We start from the raw sequence: 20,859 nt of genomic DNA on the forward strand, positions 1-20,859 counted from the left end.
CTCTAGAGACACAGGTTGTCTTCACAATGTTACCAATGTTCCAGCATAGGTCAGAGATTTCAGAGAGTACTACCAATGTTCCAGCATAGGTCAGAGATTTCAGAGAGTACTAGCTAGCTACTTAGTCAGATTTCTAGCTAGCGAGCCTGTTCAGTTTGCTAATTTGCTTGCCAACTCTCCTACACTATTACAGTTGTAGATAGTTGGGTGAGATTTACTGGGCTACATAGCCTAGCCAATTTTTGAAAGCTAGTTGCACTCTGTAACCCAACATAACAAGATGCTGACTCTCAGGGTTGTTGCTAACTTAGTTAGCTAGCTATGGTTTCAGAGTAACATGCTACCCAAATCAATAAAGCCACACTGCAGTTTTCCTGTGGTTCAATTGTTTTTTTCAACAAAAATAAATGCCTGTGTTATTCAATCAAGCTAGCTACTTAGTCAGATTTCTAGCTAGCTAGCCTGTTCAGTTTGCTAATTTGCTTGCCAACTCTCCTACACTATTACAGTTGTAGATAGTTGGGTGAGATTTACTGGGCTACATAGCCTAGCCAATTTTTTAAAGCTAGTTGCACTCTGTAACCCAACATAACAAGATGCTGACTCTCAGGGTTGTTGCTAACTTAGTTAGCTAGCTATGGTTTCAGAGTAACATGCTACCCAAACAATAAAGCCACACTGCAGTTTTCCTGCGGTTCAATTGTTTTTTTCAACAAAAATAAATGCCTGTGTTATTCAATCATAACTCAAAGTATAATACTGTATTAGTCCATTGTTTAATTTTTATATCTGAGTATTTCTAGACAAACAATATAAACCACCATAGACATCCTTGCATCCACATACGGAGTCTAGTTGATAGGTAATCGACTAGCCGGACTGTTCCCCGGGACTCCAGTTGTAGGGATTCGTACAATGCACAAACAAGGCTATTGAACCTGACATTGGTGTCTGTCGTTATTCCTTTATCTAACATATCATACTGAAACAGCATTCTCCATGTGTGAGTGGTTACATGTCAAATCAAATCAAATTGTATTTGTCACATGCGCCGAATACAACAGGTGTAGTAGACCTTACAGTGAAATGCTTACTTACAAGCCCTTAACCAACAATGATTTAAGAAGTTAAGAAAATAAATAAATAAAATGTACATGTTCCAACCCCAGCTCTGTGTTTATCAGACAGGGGCAGACTGTAGAAAGTGAAACATATGTTTCAAAAGGGTGGACAAAAGTTTTGAAAAGCTACAATCCTTAATGGGAACAATAACAGGGTGCTCACTCCACTGTTATTTAACTTATACTGTAGTGTCATAGTTAAGTAATTACATTAGGCTTTTTCAGAGGATGCATAACAATCAATGGACAACCCTGAGCAGGAAAAGTGAGCCAGGTGACATGGAGGAGTGCGGAGATGCACAGCCATCTACAGATGGCCAAAAAAGGAAATTTTGTACACCATTGAAACAAGCAAAACTACAACCAGGAGGATCACACACACCTCACAAAGCCGGGTTAATCACCTGGTATTTGGCTTTGTCATAGAGGATGTGCAACCCTTTTCACTAGTAGAGGTGCCTTCATTCTGCAAGCTACTAGAAGTAATCAGTGGTGGGAGAAAGGTCATGTGTAGAAATCATTTAATGCAACGAATTGAAAGGGAATTTGAGTCCACGAAAGAAGCTCCATCCACCAAAATCCAGACTGTAAAGTCAGTCTGCACCACAACAGATATCTGGTCTGCCCATAACAGAAGCCTCTTCGGCATGACATGCCACTGGCTCAAGGAGGACACCTTGGGGAGGAAGTCAGCTGCTTTGGCTTGTGTGAGACTGAGAGGATGTCATACCTACGATGTGACTGCTGCCAAGTTCAAATGCAGACTTTGAAATTCTGCACAAAGTGAGGGCCACCTGACAGACAATGGAAGCAACTTTGTGAAGACATTCCGGGAGTTCAAAGGAAATGAAGAGGAGCATGATGAGACGGATGATGGAGTGAGGTTTGATGATGTGGGTGCGATTCTTGAAGAGGAGGTTGAGCAATAACTTTTTTCTCCCTTTACATCAACATTGTGTGGCACACACCCTCGACCTCATCGCCACCAATGAGGTGGACAAAGCTGCATCCCAAGGTCCATCACGAAAATTGTACAGAAGTGCAATGTCAAAATGTTCCAGCATTTGGAACAAAGCACACAATTCCACATTAGCTTCAGAGCCAATAGAGGACATTGCAAACATGAAAGTAACTGTGCCATGTGTGACAAGATGGAGCTCAGAGTACCGTGCCATCTCCAAACCCATAGCCCTCACAGATGACCAGCTGGGGCAAATGGGTGAAGAACTGGGTATGAGCAGAAAATGACATCCTTGTGAGATTGCTTTTCTCAAGGAGCCACTCACATTCTCTATTGATCTTCTTCAGGGAGAGAATAACTGTTCTCTTGGCTTTCATATCACAACAATCCTAAGCTTGAAGTCTAACCTCTCAGAGAAAATAACTCTTGCGACATTCTCATCACTGCGGTCATTGAGGCTACAGACTGCCGGTTTGGACCTATGCTAAGCACCCATGAGGCAAAAATGGCAACTGCTACCGTGCCAAAGTTTTGACTGTGTTGGCTCAACCCCGGAAAGAGAGAGGAGATGCAGAGCACATTAAGAAGCAGCTTCTATGGAGAACACGCAGGTTGATGAGGGAGCTCAGAATGAGTCTGATGAGTCAGAAGACCATTTTTTTTGTGTTCGGAGGTGCAACAACAACGGCCAGTGGCACTGCAGAGGATGAGGTGAGGAAGTACCTCGAAGACTTTCGGATCCTTGAAATCGTTCCCCGTAGTCCGGGAACTTGTTTCTGAAGTACAACCCTACACATGACCTCCAGTGCCCCAGTTGAGTGCCTTTTCAGCTATGGTGGAAACCTGTTTACCTGTCAGCGAAACAGGAGGTCTGATGCTCATCTAGAGAATGTCCTCTTGCTGCGATACAACAGCAATGTCTGCCTTCAATCATCTAAGTAGGCTAGCTTCAGAATAGGCATACTGCAATGCCATGTCTGATATGTGGGTTTTTGCACCTAGCTGCACTTTTTTTGCTTGAACTTAAAAAACTACTTGGTGGCCTAAATGTGTGATTATACTGTGCATGTTGTAAAAAAAAAATCTTAATATTTCTATTTCTCATTTGAGTCATTTAGCATATGCGCACTTATTCAGAGCGACTTACAGTAAGTAGTGAGTGCATACATTTTCATACTTTTTTGTTCTGGTGTCCGGTGGGATAAGTGTTTAGCAACATCCAGGCCTTACTTATACCTGGTTTTAACATATGTCCTTTGTCCTGAACATTGTGTTTGTGCCCACATTTTTAGACAGGTGTACATGATTAAAAGACGCATTGTGGTCTGACTGTGATCAGATCTTATAGGTGTAAATGGACAAGATCAGGATGAAGGATTAATGTTAGAGGCAGATATGCAGTGCTTAAATACCTTCTTGTCACAATGTTTTGTGATGTGTTCTAATGTGGCTCTGATTAGTGGCTCAAACATCAGTAAATGTTGTTAAATTGGTAATATATATTTTTTTCTTGTGTGTTTTACGGGTGAAGTAATCCAAAAGCAACGGAAAGTAATCAGACTATGTTACTGAGTTTAGGTAATCTAAAAGTTACGTTACTGATTACCCTGGGTGTGTGTGTATATGTGTAGCCTATAGTTTACAATTTGTGTGTGCGGAGGACCAGTACGCTCCTTGGTAACAGTGAGTTAGAGGGAGGGAGGAGAGGGTAGCTTATGGGGGTTGGCTTGGCCTCCACCCTCTCCTGCATGCATCTCCTCCCCCCAACAGTCAGCCCCATGCCTCAGGCCTACTAGGCTAGTTTGATTGAAAGAGACATATTTAAAGTCAAGAGGGGCCGTATTAAAATACAACTTGGCAACTGAAATGTTCCGACACCCACCCCCTTCTTCTCCCATCCCGCTATCACACACCCCCTCTCGCTTTCTATCTTTCTTCACCCTCTCTCCCCTTCGCCCTAGCCCTCTTCCCCCAAAAGCAGCACTGGTCTGTTTCAGCCTTGGAAAGCAGCCTGTGGACACACACACCTCTTTGGGGTGTTCACATAGTGCCTCGCTTCATGGTCCATTCCCATCTCCTATATTGGTGTTCCTGCTCTGGCTGTGCTCACCCGACCAGGGGTAAGAAGTTAATCCCCAATACACCTTCCCTGTTTTTGGGTGGGGGAGGCTGCTATGTGTGTGTGTAGATATATATTTGGGCCACAGTCCCCCAGGACTGAGCGCCATAATTCAAGAGAGTACGATAGGGCAACATGTCTGCTGCCAGGCAAGAAGCCCTCTCCAACCTCTCTGCCGTCACACTGGGGCATTCTTACTGAAGCCAGATTCGAAGCAACGTTCCAAATCGGCCTTGGACAAAAGTACTGCACTATAAGGAAATCGGGTGCCACTTGGGATGCATGCTATGTCTCGTGAACAGCACCAACAAAGGGCTAGCTGTTACCTAAATAACTAGGGGAGGGTGGGGTAAGTTGTGCCACGCTTGTTTCTAGGAAACCATACACAAAATGAATAATTTGACCAAATATTTAGGAAGAGGTAATCATTTCATGGAGTCTAAAGGGAAAAAAACATGGGAAAAGTGCTAAACAATAAAGGGTGTAGCAATTGCTAATAACCCATCCGCAACCGCCCGACTATACAGTGCATTTGGAATGTATTCAGACCCCTTGACTTTTTCTCCACATTTTGCTACGTTACAGCCTTATTCTAAAATGCATGAAATCGTTTCCCCCCTAATCAATCTACACACAATACTTCATAATGACAAAGCAAAAACAGGTTTTAGATTATTATTTTTTTTAAAGCTGAAATATCACATTTACATAAGTATTCAGACCCTTTACTCACTACTTTTTTGAAGCAGCCTTGGCAGCGATTACAGCCTGGAGTGTTCTTGGGTATGACGATACAAGCTTGGCACACCTGTATTTGGAGAGTTTCTCCCACTTTTCGATGCAGATCCTCTCAAGCTCTGTCAGGTTTGATGGGGAGTGTTGCGGCACAGCTAATTTCAGGTCTTTCCAGAGATGTTCAAACGTGTTTTAGTTCGGGCTCTGACTGGGCAACTCAAGGACAAGGACTTGCTCGAAGCTACTCCTGAGTTGTCTTGGCTGCGTGCTTAGGTTTGTTGTCCTGTTGGAAGGTGAACCTTTGCACCAGTCTAAGGTCCTGATCGCTCTGGAGCAGGTTTGCATCAAGGATCTCTCTGTGCTTTGCTCTGTTTATATTTCCATCGATCCTGACTAGTCTCCCAGTCCCTGTAGCTGGAAAACATCCAGACAGCATGATGCTGCAACCACCATGCTTCACCGTAGGGATGGTGCCATGTTTCCTCCAGACTTTACGTTTGGCATTCAGGTCAAAGAGTTCAATCTTGGTTTCATCAGACCAGAGAATCTTGTTTCTCATGGTCTGAGAGTCTTTAGGTGCCTTTTGGCAAACTCATGTGCCTTTTACAGAGGAGTGGCTTCTGTTTGGACAATACCACAAAGCCTGATTGGTGGAGTGCTGCAGAGATGGTTGTCCTTCTGGAAGATTCTCCCATCTCCACAGAGGAACTCTGGAGTTCCTTCAGAGTGACCATCGGGATCTTGGTCACCTCCCGGACCATGGCCCTTTCCCCCGATTGCTCTGTTTGGCTGGGTGGCCAGCTCTAGGAAAGTTCTTGGTGGTTCCAAACTTCTTCCATTTAAGAATGATGGAGTTGTAGAAACATCTCAAGGATGGTCAATGGAAACAGGATGTACATGAGCTCAATTTCAAGTCCCATATCAAAGGTTCTGAATACTTATGTAAATTTTGCAAACATTTCTAAAAACCTGTCTTTGCTTCGTCATTTTGGGGTATTGTGTGTAGATTGAGGAATAAAAATATGTATTTGATACATTTTAGAATAAGGCTGTAAAGTAACAAAATGTGGAAAAAGTATAAGGGTCTGAATAGTTTCCGAATGCACTGTATGTTATAAAATGAAAATCTGTGGCTCTTACCCGACCCTTACCCGCTAATATAGAAAATACACTGTAAGGTACAGTCAGACACGGTAGACATTATTTTGGAAAGGGAGCGCAGGATTGTTTTTGTCTGATTTAGATGTTTCTGCTTATAATTTCCGACATTTGGTAGGCTACTTGTTAGTCAACTTGTCTATAATTAGATACATCAAGTGAAACTTTATTTGTCACTGTGAAATGACTTATATGCATTAGAGGAGGAAGTGTCAGAAGTTGAAGACACACAGAATATGATCCAGACCCGAGAGACAACCGATGTGGAACAACCCAGTGATGAGGAAGAGGGCCCTGCTGAGGTTGATGTTACATTCCTGTCAAAGAATGGGAATTTGTCCTGGTCTTTATCCCCACCTGAGAGGAGAGGTTGGCTGTCGGCTGAAAATATTATCAGGATGACCCCAGGGTCAAATGAGATACGCCATATCTCGGGTTGATGACATAAAACTATTCCTGACAGAGTCAATCGAAACTATAGTGATAAACATGACCAACTTGGAGGGGAGACGCGTTTACAAAGACAACTGGAAGGAGGTAGACCGGACAGACGTCCAAGCATACGTCGGTCTCTTGATTTGGGCTGGTGTGTACAGAAACTAATCTAGCACCAGTTTATGGGATGCAGAGTCTGGTTGGGCAATTTTCCATGCCACTATGTCACGCCAGATATTTCATGTGTTGTCACGGGTGATTCGCTTCGAGAACCGTGATACAAGACCAGGCCACTGTCAACAAAACAAGCTGGCAGCGATCAGAGAGGTTTGGCACAAGTGGGTGGAGCGCCTGCCACTCATCTATAAACCAAGTCCAGGCACATACAACAACCACCACGTATTGTCCAACATGTGCATGAGGACACACAAAATGTAACCACCATTGATTGACAGATTGTGAACATTTAAATGTTTTTGTCATTGATAGTAATACTGTTATTGTTGATGTTGTTCTTTAATGTGTTCAGACATTCATTTGGTAATATGGTAACGTTTTCATGTGTAGTTTTGGGCCTTTGTCCTTTCTTTACTAATAAAATCATACCGGTCAGTTTTGACCGGGAAAACACCAGATGTTATTTAGTATCACTATTAAAATGTTTGTAATGGTTTCGAAGCAAATCTCTGTGTTAAACTTTGACACAAAGTAGTCTGTGATAAATAGAACAATATGTTTCATCTGAGTATTTGTTATAGTCAAAAACCCATACATTATACATGTTTCACTCAAAAACGAGTTGTATGAGCTCAGGTCAATGAGGCCTACAAATGGAAGTGACAAACGTGAAATGTTCACAAGAACGTTCATATAAAGATCTAACACAACATTAGGTGATAATATATCTATTTTTATGGATTTATAAATCAGCTATAATGGGGGTGGTCATTTTGGACCGGGAACACAGAATTAATTAACATGAAACAAACACAACAGGGTTAATTGTTCAGTAATCTTATGGCTTGGGTATAGAAGCTTTTAAGGGGTCTTTTTGTCCTAGACTTTATGGGCTTTCCTCTGAAACCGCCTATTATATAGTTCCTGGATGGCAGGACGCTTGGCCCCAGTGATGTACTGGGCCGCATGCACTACCCTCTGTAGCGCCTTACGGTCAGATGCTCTTGATGGTGCAGCTGTAGAATCCTTTGAGGATCTGGGGACCATGCAGCTTCTCTTCTGTTATTATATGTTATCCTAGAAGACTAAATAAACCCTTGCTCACCAGAATAATGTCATAAAGCGATAGAATGTATGCTTCAATCTTGTTGACATCGGTAAAGATGTCTCCGTCATCCCTGCTTCTTTTGCGGAGCAAAGACGTTTAGGGACCGGGGAGAAAATGCAATAACTCAACCCCAAAAAACTGGAACCTTTTAAAAATGTCTAAATGACATCAGTTTGTAAGGAAATAAAAAGCTGTGAAAATGACTCATTCAAGACTGTAAATTAATAACAATGATTCATTCTTTTTTCATTCAATAATTGTAATGTAAATGGTCTACAGTGCAACACAATGGGGCAGTTATCTAAATTATCAGCAGCCGATTCCATATTCTAACTGTCGCATAATAGTGACTAACTTCTGCTAAACTTGAGAGGTACATCCCAGCCTCCGGCACAGTTGAATACATTCTGCGAGGCACAAGTCTCACGCTAAGTGACTTTGAAAAGTATACTTTCTTCAAAAATGCAGTCATTTTAGCTTTGAAGGACAGTTCAAACAGACTGACAGAAGTATGTTGCGTCAAAAACTTGGATGAAAGGCTCCTTGGAAAACGTTATTTACCAAAAACAAGCACTTCGGACTGGCAGAAGTTAGAGGAAGAATGAGCTTCACAGCAGGAGGCCTGTTGTTACAAACACTATGTCCACTTGTTATTCAGTGCCTCTGTCATGTCTGTGAAGTGTGTGTATGTATGTAAGAGTCAGCAGTGTGTGTGTTTGTGTTTCACTGTCTGCAATATGCATTGGGGGCTGTCTGTGTGTGTGTGTGTGTGTGTGTGTGTGTGTGTGTGTGTGTGTGTGTGTGTGTGTGTGTGTGTGTGTGTGTGTGTGTGTGTGTGTGTGTGTGTGTGTGTGTGTGTGTGTGTGTGTGTGTGTGTGTGTGTGTGTGTGTGTGTGTGTGTGTAGAGTATACACCCCTTCCCCACTGGATAGAAGGACTGACCCAAAACAATTGAATGGCAAAAACAAAGAGAGGGGGCATGGGGAGAGAACGGAGGGAGGAGGAGGGCGGGGGACCTGCCCCTTTTGCCCCCCAAGCGTAGTCCTTTTGTATGCAGATACCCCCAACAATAAATCCATTACTGAGGTTGTCTAATCTGTGTGGCCAGCTAATAGAGACATTGTCTGCCCTGGAAAAGGATTACTTTAATCTAGTAATGGTCTGCCTTGGCCTATGTTAGGGGAGCATGGGGCCATGAGGACCCCCTTTGTCCAGTGGGGCAGTTGCCCCCATTCTCCCTAATTCCCCCCACTGCCCTCTCTGCTTTGTCTACTGTACTCAAGCCATCTGGAGAAAACCGAAAACAAAAAAAGCTGCTCCACCACAACAGTAGTCAAGGATATGAGAATCGAGAATACTAATCAAAGTCTGATAAGTAATTTAAAATGAAGTTTCAAAAGGTGCTTAAGAGAGGAGGAATCCCAAGTAATATATTTAAGAGCGTTTCATGGCTTTAAAATAAAAAAATAAAAAATACATCACCGCCCGGGGAAATGGCGTAAAAGAAGTGTAGGGGCACAATGGTTCAGTCGGTGTGATGTTTATGTGAGAATGCAGCCCGGAGGCACTGTCGTTGAACAAAGAGTTGATGAGATGCCAAACATATAAAGGTCTCAGCCATTTGCAAAAAGCTGTATGACAATAACATTGCCATAAAATGCACATAAACAAAACAAAATGCTTAATTGAACTGAATTATTTTATTTATTTATTAAGTCACCCTTAAATCTTTTCAGAAAATGTGACATCCCACCATGTTTCCCAAAATGGTAGATCTAGTATTTTCGTAGTACCGTATCCAGAAGAGAAACTTGATATTGTTTTGCCTTTACTGTTAAATCTATTAAATTAAATTGGTTATCTCAAGTTGGAAGGCGTGCAAAAAGATCAAACGCGTCATGCAGATTTACTTAAAGAATGTGTGTGGGCTCGGAAGCTTTCTTGGTACCCACCATTCAATGAGGGACAGCTTGCCAAATCCCATACACTTCTATATCCGCCTTCCCTCGGGAGCCAACGCAGGGTTAAACTAGTTCTGAACATAGTCTGTAGAATGACTCACGCACACACAACAGCAGAGAGACATGACAGAAATGCAGAATCTGGACTGGGACTGGGCAGTGAGCAAGAGTGCAAGCTACAGATATAGGATCTTAATTTGAGCCAGTTTGCTATAGCAGAAAAATAATCCTGCAGCACAGGAAATGTGAATTATTATTATGTGGATTATAATTAATATAATGTTTTTGTAGGGATTGATCCATTTTTCATTGGGGCCAATAAATAATTTTAAAGTGTAAATTAGATACTTTAGAAGCCTTTTTAAACCTTGACTACACTACAGTTTGCATCTCCTGCCATGCAGGAAAATTCCTGCAACAACAGGATGATGAAATTAAGATACAACATCTGTATATTGGGTGCCCACGTTGGTGGTAAGAAACAGGTTGGTTTTCAATAATTGTATGTGTGCTTATTCACTCCATTGTTTGTAAATGGCAGTTTCTTTCTCCCAGACAGACCAACCGCCACATCGGGGGATTTGGAATAGACGTTTACGAAAACACAGCCAGGCCAGTGACAATGCCAGACACCGCACCGTTCTAGCATCTAGAAGAATATGCCAACCAATTACACTGTTGGGTCATTGACACCTTTGTACACTACTGAAATGTTTTATTATTTACAATGGTGGCCTACCCCAGCCAAACCCGGACGATGCTGGGCCAATTGTGCGCCCGCCCTATGGGACTCACAATCACTTGATGTGATACAGGCTGGATGTGATACAGCCTGGATTCAAACCAGAGACTGTAATGATGCCTCTTGCACTGAGATGCAGTGCCTTAGACCATAAACAGCCCTAAACTGAGGTACATGTCATCACATTTGTGTATTGGATAGAGATAGGATAGGAGGCAGATTAAATAGGAGGCTGTTTATGTGTGTTCCTACAGGTGTAGGATCTTCATTTGATCACTCTCTGCAGGCGAACGTTCCTGTAATGCAGGACATTAAAAGCTAGTAGTATATTTAAAAAAGCTTCTGAAGTTTGTAATTTCCACTTTGAAATTTCAGACTTGATATTTCCTTTTGAAAAATGGATCAACCCCGACAAAAATTCACATTTCCTGTTGCTGCAGGATTATTTTCCTGCTTTAGCAAACTGGATCAAATTAAGATTCTACATCTGTATGCTATTCAATTCCCCTGGGTGATGCCAACTTCCTTAGTTCGCTATATAAGTTATGCTAGGTGTCAGCAAGCTCTCCTGACTTTGTGCATCATGTAGTTGTTGTTGGTTGCAGCTGAGACAGACTGGCAGGCTAGTCATCTCTGACACTTCAGTCTCATCTCGGAAACGGTCAAGACCACTGCATCAGTGGATGAGCATCCTGCTGTCTCAGTCCAGTCATGACATATGGGCACCTTCTGGGCAGCGTGATGGCTTCCAATGAACACTTGGCCCAGGAACAGATGGCAAAGGTGTACTTTCTACTGACCCTCTGCCCACCGCAGTGCCTAGTTCTCATCAAATGTGCTGAGCGCTGTTAACCCTGTGCCCATTAATGTGCCTTGCACATGAAGACTCCCAAACAACTCTCTCTAGCATGGCACAGAAACGGGGGATGGGGAGTTCAACTACACCAGTTTCCCCCGCGTCAACAAACTCCAAACCAGATGGATCTGTGACAAATCCATTTCGATCCAGTCGAATGACTTAAGCTCTTCTCTGACCTTTCCAACTCTGGGGCGGTGGTCATCTTAAGGTGAATTTCAGCTCAGAGAATTCATAAAGAAAACATATTGTAGAAATCAATAGAGAGTTTAAACGTCTGTTTGCTTGGTCATTTGTTGAGGGTCAAACGCAGCTAAATCCCCTTGAAATGTGCTTTTAATACAGAAGCATACGGTATTGTCCTATCGTTAGGCAAAGGCCACATTGAACGCCCAAAGTGTAATGCGTCTGTCAATGAAAAGTTCCCAGAGTCAATTAAGCGAAAACTTGACTTTGAAACGGCCTCTCGGCTGGCGGGCAGCGGGCTCCTGGGGAAGAGGACAACACAACAAAATAAATGGAATAATAAAGCAGCGCTCAGTAGAACTATAAACAGCACCATATTCACCGAGCCTGACCCCACAGGAGTTCGCTTGGGGACAAGAATGGGAGTTGATCTATTTTCGCAACTGCAACTCATTTCCAAACAACATGCTTCTGAAATAACCGAACAAATCGAAGGAATTCTGTAATCACAGTATAACCCGGTTACAGGATTCAACGCGTAAGAATCGACCTCGCACATCTAGGAAATACATCTTGCCTAATACTCCTACACTTGCCTAACAGTTTGGGAACTAACAGAATCTGACAGACGGTCGAGGTCAGTAGGAGGGTCTGGTGCATTTAACAGTGTGGTGGTATAGCCCGCGCAGATAGTGATCTGTATCCATGAGAGATAATGGAGCTTGATTAGTCACAATGGTCGGAGTGGGATTTTATTGTTCTATTGTAAACCTGGATGCTTCTTCTGTAACCCAGGACACACAATGGCCCTGCAGATGCCCCAGCATTCATTAACATGGGGGCAGGGGTAGTATGTGTGTGTGTGTGGGGGGGGGGACTGTTCCTCACACCACCTGTTGTCATGTCCTCTTGACCCCCATCCTCTCTAGACACACACACACACACACACACCACTGGCCACAGGCCACCAGCACGGGCCTCAGTCTCATTAGCCCCAGTCTGGTCTAATTAATTCATGATCCTCTGAGGAGGACAGGTTTGGCCGGTGGGCCCAGCTCAATGACCACCAGACGGAAGGGGGACCAGAGGGACCAGCCAGAGGGTCCTGGCCTCACCTTGGCCATCTGACCCCTCCTTTTGTGTTTAGCCCCCCTGGACATAGTCCTGTCCTCTGCCCTTTCCTCAGCCCCCACGAGCCTGGCAGCAGGCACATTGATTCCATTAGTTAAGCCTGGACACACAGGAGGGCTCAAACAGTCTAAACTCAAAAAACAGACCGATTCAGAGAGATCAACTCCTAGACTAACCAACTCAGAGACTAATTGAGAAAAGAGCAACTCAGAAACAGACTAGCTCAGAGAGATCTACTCCTGAAGGGCTTCAAAGAGAGAGAAGAGCATATCTTCTAGCACAGTACCAGTGGGCACTTTAAGTGGAAACACATTGGCACACAAAGACATTTGATATAGCTGATCCCTGGAGACCAGATACTTGGAGAACTACCTCAGGTAGTTGACTTTCAGACTGGCAAGGCCAGTTGTAACCTAAAAGTTTTATCGAAACGGATGCTTTCACGATCAGAGTGAAAGAAAACAGGCAATTGCCACTCGTCCAATTACGAGTAAAACATTTTTTTAAAGATTTCTCAACGATCTCTTGAAGAGGGGTTCAGGCAACAGAGAAAATGCATCAACGGTGACAAATTGCTTTGGAACCACTGATTGGTACACCTGGCAAGAAAATATGTCATAATCTGCTGAACTCTACAGGCCGGGGCCTGTATTTCTGCTCATAGCTGGACGTGAGGTTGGAAATTGCTCAGTGTGGAGCGTGAAGCAGTTATGGAGCACCATTTCCCATATTGGCCCTGACCCATCGGATTAATAACAGAGGGCAGCCAGCCTGGAGCTGCCTGAGGAGAGCGTGCCCTGTAGCAGCTTGGCCATTTGAAGAGGGGAGGAGGGCAACTCAGACACCCTTATCTGCCAAGTAACCCCCTTCCTAATCCCTTAAAACCTCCAAATACATTTTCTGGAGGAGAGTGTGTGTGTGTGTGTGTGTGTGTGTGTGTGTGTGTGTGTGTGTGTGTGTGTGTGTGTGTGTGTGTGTGTGTGTGTGTGTGTGTGTGTGTGTGTGTGTGTGTGTGTGTGTGTGTGTGTGTGTGTGTGTGTGTGTGTGTGTATGCTTGCGCGCACATCTTACTTCCGGAGCATTGGCCCCAGGGCTGTCTCGTGGTTGGGGTCGCCAAGAGAGGAACCACTCTCCTCTGAGATGGTTGGGAGTTTTAGGGTGAGCGATATTGGCCAGGGCTAAGCTCCATAAAAGGAGGGTTGAAAGCATTTGACTTTCACTGCTTCCCCAGTGAAAACGCAGTTTCTGTGTTTTGAGGGGCAGTCTGTCATGGGGCAAAGACGGCCTTCACAATAATTGAATTCTAACAAATATGTGTAAATTGCTGTTTACTGGGGCTCTCCAACCCTGTTCCTGGAGAGCTATTCTTCTGCTCCAACCCCAGTTGTAACTAACCTGATTCAGCTTAGTAACCAGCTAATTATTAGAATCAGATTGCTAGATTGGGGTTGGAGTGAAAACGTCCTGGACAGTAGCTCTCCAGAACAGGGTTGAAGAGCCCTGCTGTATACAAACAGTTTGTCGGATAAGAAAGAGGAGCAAATGGCAGCTCTTGAAAAGGGAATGGGGTAACTGTAGCCTACCAGGCTTCATTTGAAAACACTGAAAACCAGGCAACCAATACAAACCAAGAAATTATCCTCAACTCATATCAGGGAAAACTATTCATAAAACAGCAACAACAAAAACATACTGAAATACGCAAATTACCCGTTATGTTTTCAAACGGAATTACATAATGAAATCTTAATGCAATAGCGCATCGGCTAATCTAATAGTGAAATCAAATTGGCCGTCCACGTTTTATTAGAGCAGAGCAGATTGCAGCAGTGCCCTGTTGTGAAAAGCTGCCATTCTCACAGGGTTTTCTATAGTGTGTGTGTGTGTGTGTGTGTGTGTGTGTGTGTGTGTGTGTGTGTGTGTGTGTGTGTGTGTGTGTGTGTGTGTGTGTGTGTGTGTGTGTGTGTGTGTGTGTGTGTGTGTGTGTGTGTGTGTGTGTGTGTGTGTGTGTGTGTGTGTGCGCATGCTTGTGTCTGGGTGGCGCGAATGTGTGTGTGTGTGTCATCATTTCAGGAGCTAGCTAACATCTGTTACCTGGAAACAGCCACTTGTTGGCTGTTCTATCTTCACTTTCCAGTGACAGTTGTTACATTTTGCTTGTGCTAAGGATTGCCTCTCCTCTCTGTCAATGCTATGCAGTGCTATACTTTATCAATTTCTGGCTCAAACTTGGCTCAAACACTCCTCTCTATCCCCAAAAGCCAAAATGGCCAAGGCACTTACTTGCCACTTCCAGTGATGCGTTGCGACTGACGGCCTCGCCTAGGTAGTTGCGTGCCACGCACACATAGACCCCCTCGTCGGGTTTGCTCCGTCGACCATGGACGATACGCAGGAAGAACAGGGAGCCGCTGGGCAGCAGCATACGGTGGGAGCGCGGATCTTCCCTGTCCGTCTCCACTCGTTCGCCATCTTTGTACCACTCCACCATGGGGCTAGGACGCCCCTCTGCTTTGCAGTTGAGGGTGGCCGGCTCGCCCTTGGACACGATCAGGTCAGAGGGGTGCTCCACGATTCGCGGAGGGGCATCCTCCAACCTGGGTCGGGATCCTGGAATAGAGAGAGGGGGTAAAGAATTAATTGTACTCTGTTGTAGAGGTCTTGACGGTTTCAACAGACCCAAAATTCTGAGATCTGACCCGGGTCCTAAATTCAGACTTTTGTCTTGGATCTGGGTTGGGGTCTGATGTAATTGGGTCTCGGATATGTGCAATTAAAATTGATTTACCAACTGAACCCAATTGGACCTGTCCTCTGTTCATTTAGTGTTTGTTGGATGAGAACTGCGCAAGTTTGTTATCTGTCAACCAATTACAATTCAATAAAACGTATAGCTTATGTCCAGCTGAAACTGGTTCTGGATGCTCACCTCACATGCACCTGCTGCTGAGGAGAGAGAGAAGAGAGAGAGAGTAAAGGAGCCCTGGCCTAGGCCACTGTTGATCGCGATCATGGAGTAGTTTTTCATTGAAGTAAAACGAAAGTTAGAGGAGAAAGAGTATAGTGAAAAGTATCTGACAAGGGTAATGCCTTTGGGGACAAATGTTTATATTGTAGTGGACGAAGAGGAGAAAAACATTGCCACGGCCAAATGGACTATGTGCAACTTGCTATTCAGGTTTGATGCAATTTTCTACCTTTTAATTTATTTATTTTCGTATTTATTCCCAATTTGTAAGTCGCTCTGGATAAGAGCGTCTGCTAAATGACTTAAATGTAAATGTATTTGTTTAGTAATTATTATTATCATTGTAAATTATTTGTATAATTATTATTTTTGTAGGCCTATGTAATAATGTAAAACACTTATTTAAATATCCTATGGCAAAAGTGTTTTGTTTCATTTTGTTGAGACATTTCATTGAGTAAATTCAGTTCTGTCTTTTAAATTTGGTGCTCCGTTTAGTTTAAGGTTAAAAGTAGGCCTGTTGTAATATAAATAGCATTAGCCTATTGCTGTCATTGGTTGGGTAGGCCTACAGTAGATAATCATCTTTGTTGGTAATAGCTGCAATATAGGCCTAGACTGTTCAAAACCTTTTTTAAGGTTTCATTGAGCCATTTTTATTGGCCAAATGAAGTTCCAGCTGGAATGTTGTGTTGCCGCAATATAATACAATTACCGGAAGGCCTACTATGCTACACTCAAACCATGAAAAGGAAAAACCAAAGAGGGCAAGATGCAAAACTTAATTTAATGCTGCAATATAATAACCTGATGGTATTTTGCCTATAACAATGACTTGACTTGATTTTGATAATACCCTAAAAGTTAAGCAACTTTAATGAAGGTTTGGTGTGGTATGGCTATTATTAGGCTTAGCTACTGCAGGCCTATGAAGGCAGTGCAAACTGGTTGAGGAGTATTTTTCTCTGCTCTGCTGAAGTGTATTTTTCTGCACTGATACTGGAGTAATAAATGTCTTGTGAAATGTACATATATTTGGGGGATTTATCAGGGGGTGCACCCTAAGCTCCCCTGAGAATTCAGACCCCTTGACTTTTTCCACATCTTTTTACGTCACAGCCTTATTTTAAAATGGATTAAATATTTTTCCCCCTCATCAATCTACACACAATACCCCATAATGACAAAGCAAAAACAGGTTTTTAGACATTTTTGCAGATCTATTAGGAAAAAACCCTGAAATATTGCATTTACGAAAGTATTCAGACCCTTTACTCAGTACTTTGTTGAAGCACCTTTGGCAGCGATTACAGCCTCAAGTCTTCTTGGGTATGACACTACAAGCTTGGCCCACCTGTATTTGGGGAGTTGAATTTCGATCAGGTTCAAGTCCGGGCTCTGACTGGGCCACTCAAGGACATTCAGAGACTTGTCCCGATGCCACTCCTGCATAGTCTTGGCTGTGTGCTTAGTGTAGTTGTCCTGTTGGATGGTGAACCTTTGCCCCAGTCTGAGGTCCTAAGCGCTCTGAAGCAGGTTTTCAACAAAGATCTCTCTGTACTTTGCTCTGTTCATCTTTCCCTCATTCCTAACCAGCAGTCCCTGCCACTGAAAATCATCATGGTGCCACCAGCATGCTTCACTGTAGAGATGGTGCCAGGTTTCCTCCAGACGTGACGCTTGGAATTCAGGCCAAAGAGTTCAATCTTGGTGTCATCAGACCAGAGAATCTTGTTTCTTATGTCTGAGAGTCCTTTTGGTGCCTTTGGCAAACTCCAAGCGGGCTGTCATGTGCCTTCTACTGTGGAGTGGCTTACGTCTGGCCTGATTGATGGAGTGTTACAGAGATGGTTGTCCTTCTGGAAGATTCTCCACAGAGGAATACTGGAGCTCTGTCAGAGTGACCATCGGGTTCTTGGTCACCTCCCCTGACCATGCCCCCCCACCCCCTCCCCCCGATTGCTCAGTTTGGCTGTGCGGCTTGCTCTAGGAAGAGTATTGGTGGTTCCAAACTTCTTCCATTTAAGAATGATGGAGGCCACTGTGTTCTTGGGGACCTTCAAAGGCTTTGGTACCCTTCCCCAGATCTGTGCCTCGACACAATCCTGTCATCTTGTTTATTGGTGGCGCTGGCAAAGCCCAGTTGGAGGTTTCTTTCTCTCTCTATTTCTACTTTCGGATTTGGATCTGTTTTCCACTGGACCTTTCGAAACGGGTCTCACTGTCCTCAGATCCATTTGGAATGGGTCGCGTTTAAAAAAACATACATATTTATGCAGGTAGGAAAGCCACGGATCCATTTCGGAACGGATTCAACTTTTTGGACTGGCGAAGACTTCTACTCTGTTGTATGACTTGACTTGATTCATTTTAGCCCCTAGTGGAGCGATAGGGGGTTAAGTATAAATGTAATAGAGAACGTTGTCAGTAACTAGGCTGACGCGGGAGACGGGAAACAGCTCCTTGAGCGTGCACTCGCCTACAGGGGAGTATGGGAGAGGGTTGGTGCTAATCACAATGTGGTAAAAGGAGAGGGTTAATTTCCCCGTGAGCTCCACCAAGCCCTCGAACATGGCCTCTTTTTACAGTAGAGACACTCCACACAAGGGCTGAGTGGGCGGCACACAACAGAATAAACAAGTCAACAACGCACACATTCCATTTTTTCTCCCCTAACAGTCGACACTCAAACACGTCAACAACACGTGAAAAACACATTTTCATCATTCAAACTGTCAGTTCTGAGAAAACGAAGACAAGTTGAGTAATGTTCTCCACATGTGTCACTATTCTGCATTCATTTCAACTTGATGGCTGAGAAATTACATGCTCTAAATTCAACTATCAAACAAAATGCATCTCCGGCTCAGAGGGGAGATGCATGAAACGTATCAATAAATTAAAGTGTTCTGGGTTTTTAGAAATTCACAGAAAGGAATGTGGGGGGACTGCCGATGGTTTTGTTTTGCATAAGAGAGAGATATACAGAGACAGAGAGATATACAGAGACAGAGAGATATACAGAGAGATATACAGAGACAGAGAGATATACAGAGAGACAGAGAGATATACAGAGAGATATAGAGACAGAGAGATATACAGAGAGACAGAGAGATATACAGAGACAGAGAGATATACAGAGAGAGAGAGATATACAGAGAGATAGAGATATACAGAGAGATATACAGAGACAGAGAGATATACAGAGAGACAGAGAGATATACAGAGAGATACAGAGACAGAGAGATATACAGAGAGACAGAGAGATATACAGAGAGATATAGAGACAGAGAGATATACAGAGAGACAGAGAGATATACAGAGACAGAGAGATATACAGAGAGACAGAGAGATATACAGAGAGATAGAGATATACAGAGAGATATAGAGACAGAGAGATATAGAGACAGAGAGATATACAGAGAGATATACAGAGACAGAGAGATATACAGAGAGATATAGAGACAGAGAGATATACAGACAGAGAGATATACAGAGAGATATAGAGACAGAGAGATATAGAGACAGACAGATATACAGAGAGATATAGAGACAGAGAGATATACAGAGACAGAGAGATATACAGAGACAGAGAGATATACAGAGAGATATAGAGATATACAGAGAGATATAGAGACAGAGAGATATAGAGACAGAGAGATATACAGAGAGACAGAGAGATATACAGAGAGATATAGAGACAGAGAGATATAGAGACAGAGAGATATAGAGACAGAGAGATATACAGAGAGATATAGAGACAGAGAGATATACAGAGAGATATAGAGACAGAGAGATATACAGAGAGATATAGAGACAGAGAGATATAGAGACAGAGAGATATAGAGACAGAGAGATATAGAGACAGAGAGATATACAGAGATATAGAGTCAGAGAGATATACAGAGACAGAGAGATATACAGAGATATAGAGTCAGAGAGATATACAGAGACAGACAGACAGACAGACAGACAGACAGACAGACAGACAGACAGACAGACAGACAGACAGACAGACAGACAGACAGACAGACAGACAGACAGACAGACAGACAGACAGACAGACAGACAGACAGACAGACAGACAGACAGACAGACAGACAGACAGACAGACAGACAGACAGACAGACAGACAGACAGACAGACAGACAGACAGACAGACAGACAGACAGACAGACAGACAGACAGACAGACAGACAGACAGACAGACAGACAGACAGACAGACAGACAGACAGACAGACAGACAGACAGACAGAGAAAAGGTAATTCCATGCAGCAGGTTTTGTTGCTGGAGTGCTTTGAAATTGCTTCCCCCTCTTTCTCCCAATTTGATTGACAGTGTGTTGGCAAGACAATTATGGATGAATAACAACAACGGCGCAAAGACTAGCACTGTTGGGCGAGAAGGAATTTTCCACAGAGAGTCCTATTAGGGATGACACAGGGAGGTGACTATCTCTCCCGATATTTGTCTGAATAATTACTGAGATGCACCGATGCCAATTATTACGGTTTTGATGACTTTGTTTTTTGTTGTTTTTTCACCACAGTTAGAGACGCCAAAAGTTTTTTTTGTCTGCAAACCAAGATGGAAGATGAGGCTCTCAAGAGTTCTCCACAGGGCCAGGTGTGAAAATGTGGGTTCCAACCGTGTCTGATAACAACTGATAAGAGGGCTTAATATCCACTGGGCAAATGCCTTTCCCTCCACGGTCGAATACTCCAGGGTTATAGGATTAACAAGTCAAAGGTAGAAGGCATTTAGTTGATGGAGGAGATACAGACTATTGTATTGAGTGATGGACCCTCACTCAAACCAATTATCTTCTTATAGAAGGAACGTGTGGACTCTTGATGTAAAGGAAATGGTGGTAGATGGACTTTTGAAGGAATTTCGAGTCAGATGTAAAACATCAATTTTCATGCGATAGCTTGACCTCTCAGTGTATCATGGGCCTTTACCATACAGAATGATAGGCCTTTCAAAGCAAACTCTCGAACTGGCTGCTTAATCTTAACTTGCATACTGCCTCCGTCATTTATTTTGTATTGAACCTTTTCTAAACTAGGTAAGTCAGTTAATCAAGAACAAATTCTTATTTACAATGACAGCCTACCAAAAGGCAAAAGGCCTCCTGCGAGGACGGGGGCCTGGCATTAAAAATAAAATATGACAAAACACGCAAGAGAAGATGAGAGA

The 20,859-nt window shown here is 43.3% G+C and overlaps 1 protein-coding gene across 5 annotated transcripts in view; it reads right to left on the bottom strand.

Annotated features, from left to right (window-relative positions):
* Positions 1–20,859, bottom strand: part of LOC123999642 (roundabout homolog 2-like) — a 136,157-nt gene that overhangs the window by 93,575 nt on the left and 21,723 nt on the right. For all 5 annotated transcript variants that reach the window (XM_046305602.1, XM_046305600.1, XM_046305601.1 and 2 more), the window contains exon 2: positions 14,974–15,300. In XM_046305602.1, the coding sequence (XP_046161558.1) occupies positions 14,974–15,300 (327 nt within the window). The remainder of the gene's footprint in view (positions 1–14,973; positions 15,301–20,859) is intronic.

This window comes from Oncorhynchus gorbuscha, linkage group LG16, assembly GCF_021184085.1.
Source record: "Oncorhynchus gorbuscha isolate QuinsamMale2020 ecotype Even-year linkage group LG16, OgorEven_v1.0, whole genome shotgun sequence".
In the NCBI taxonomy this organism is placed as follows: Eukaryota; Metazoa; Chordata; class Actinopteri; order Salmoniformes; family Salmonidae; genus Oncorhynchus; species Oncorhynchus gorbuscha.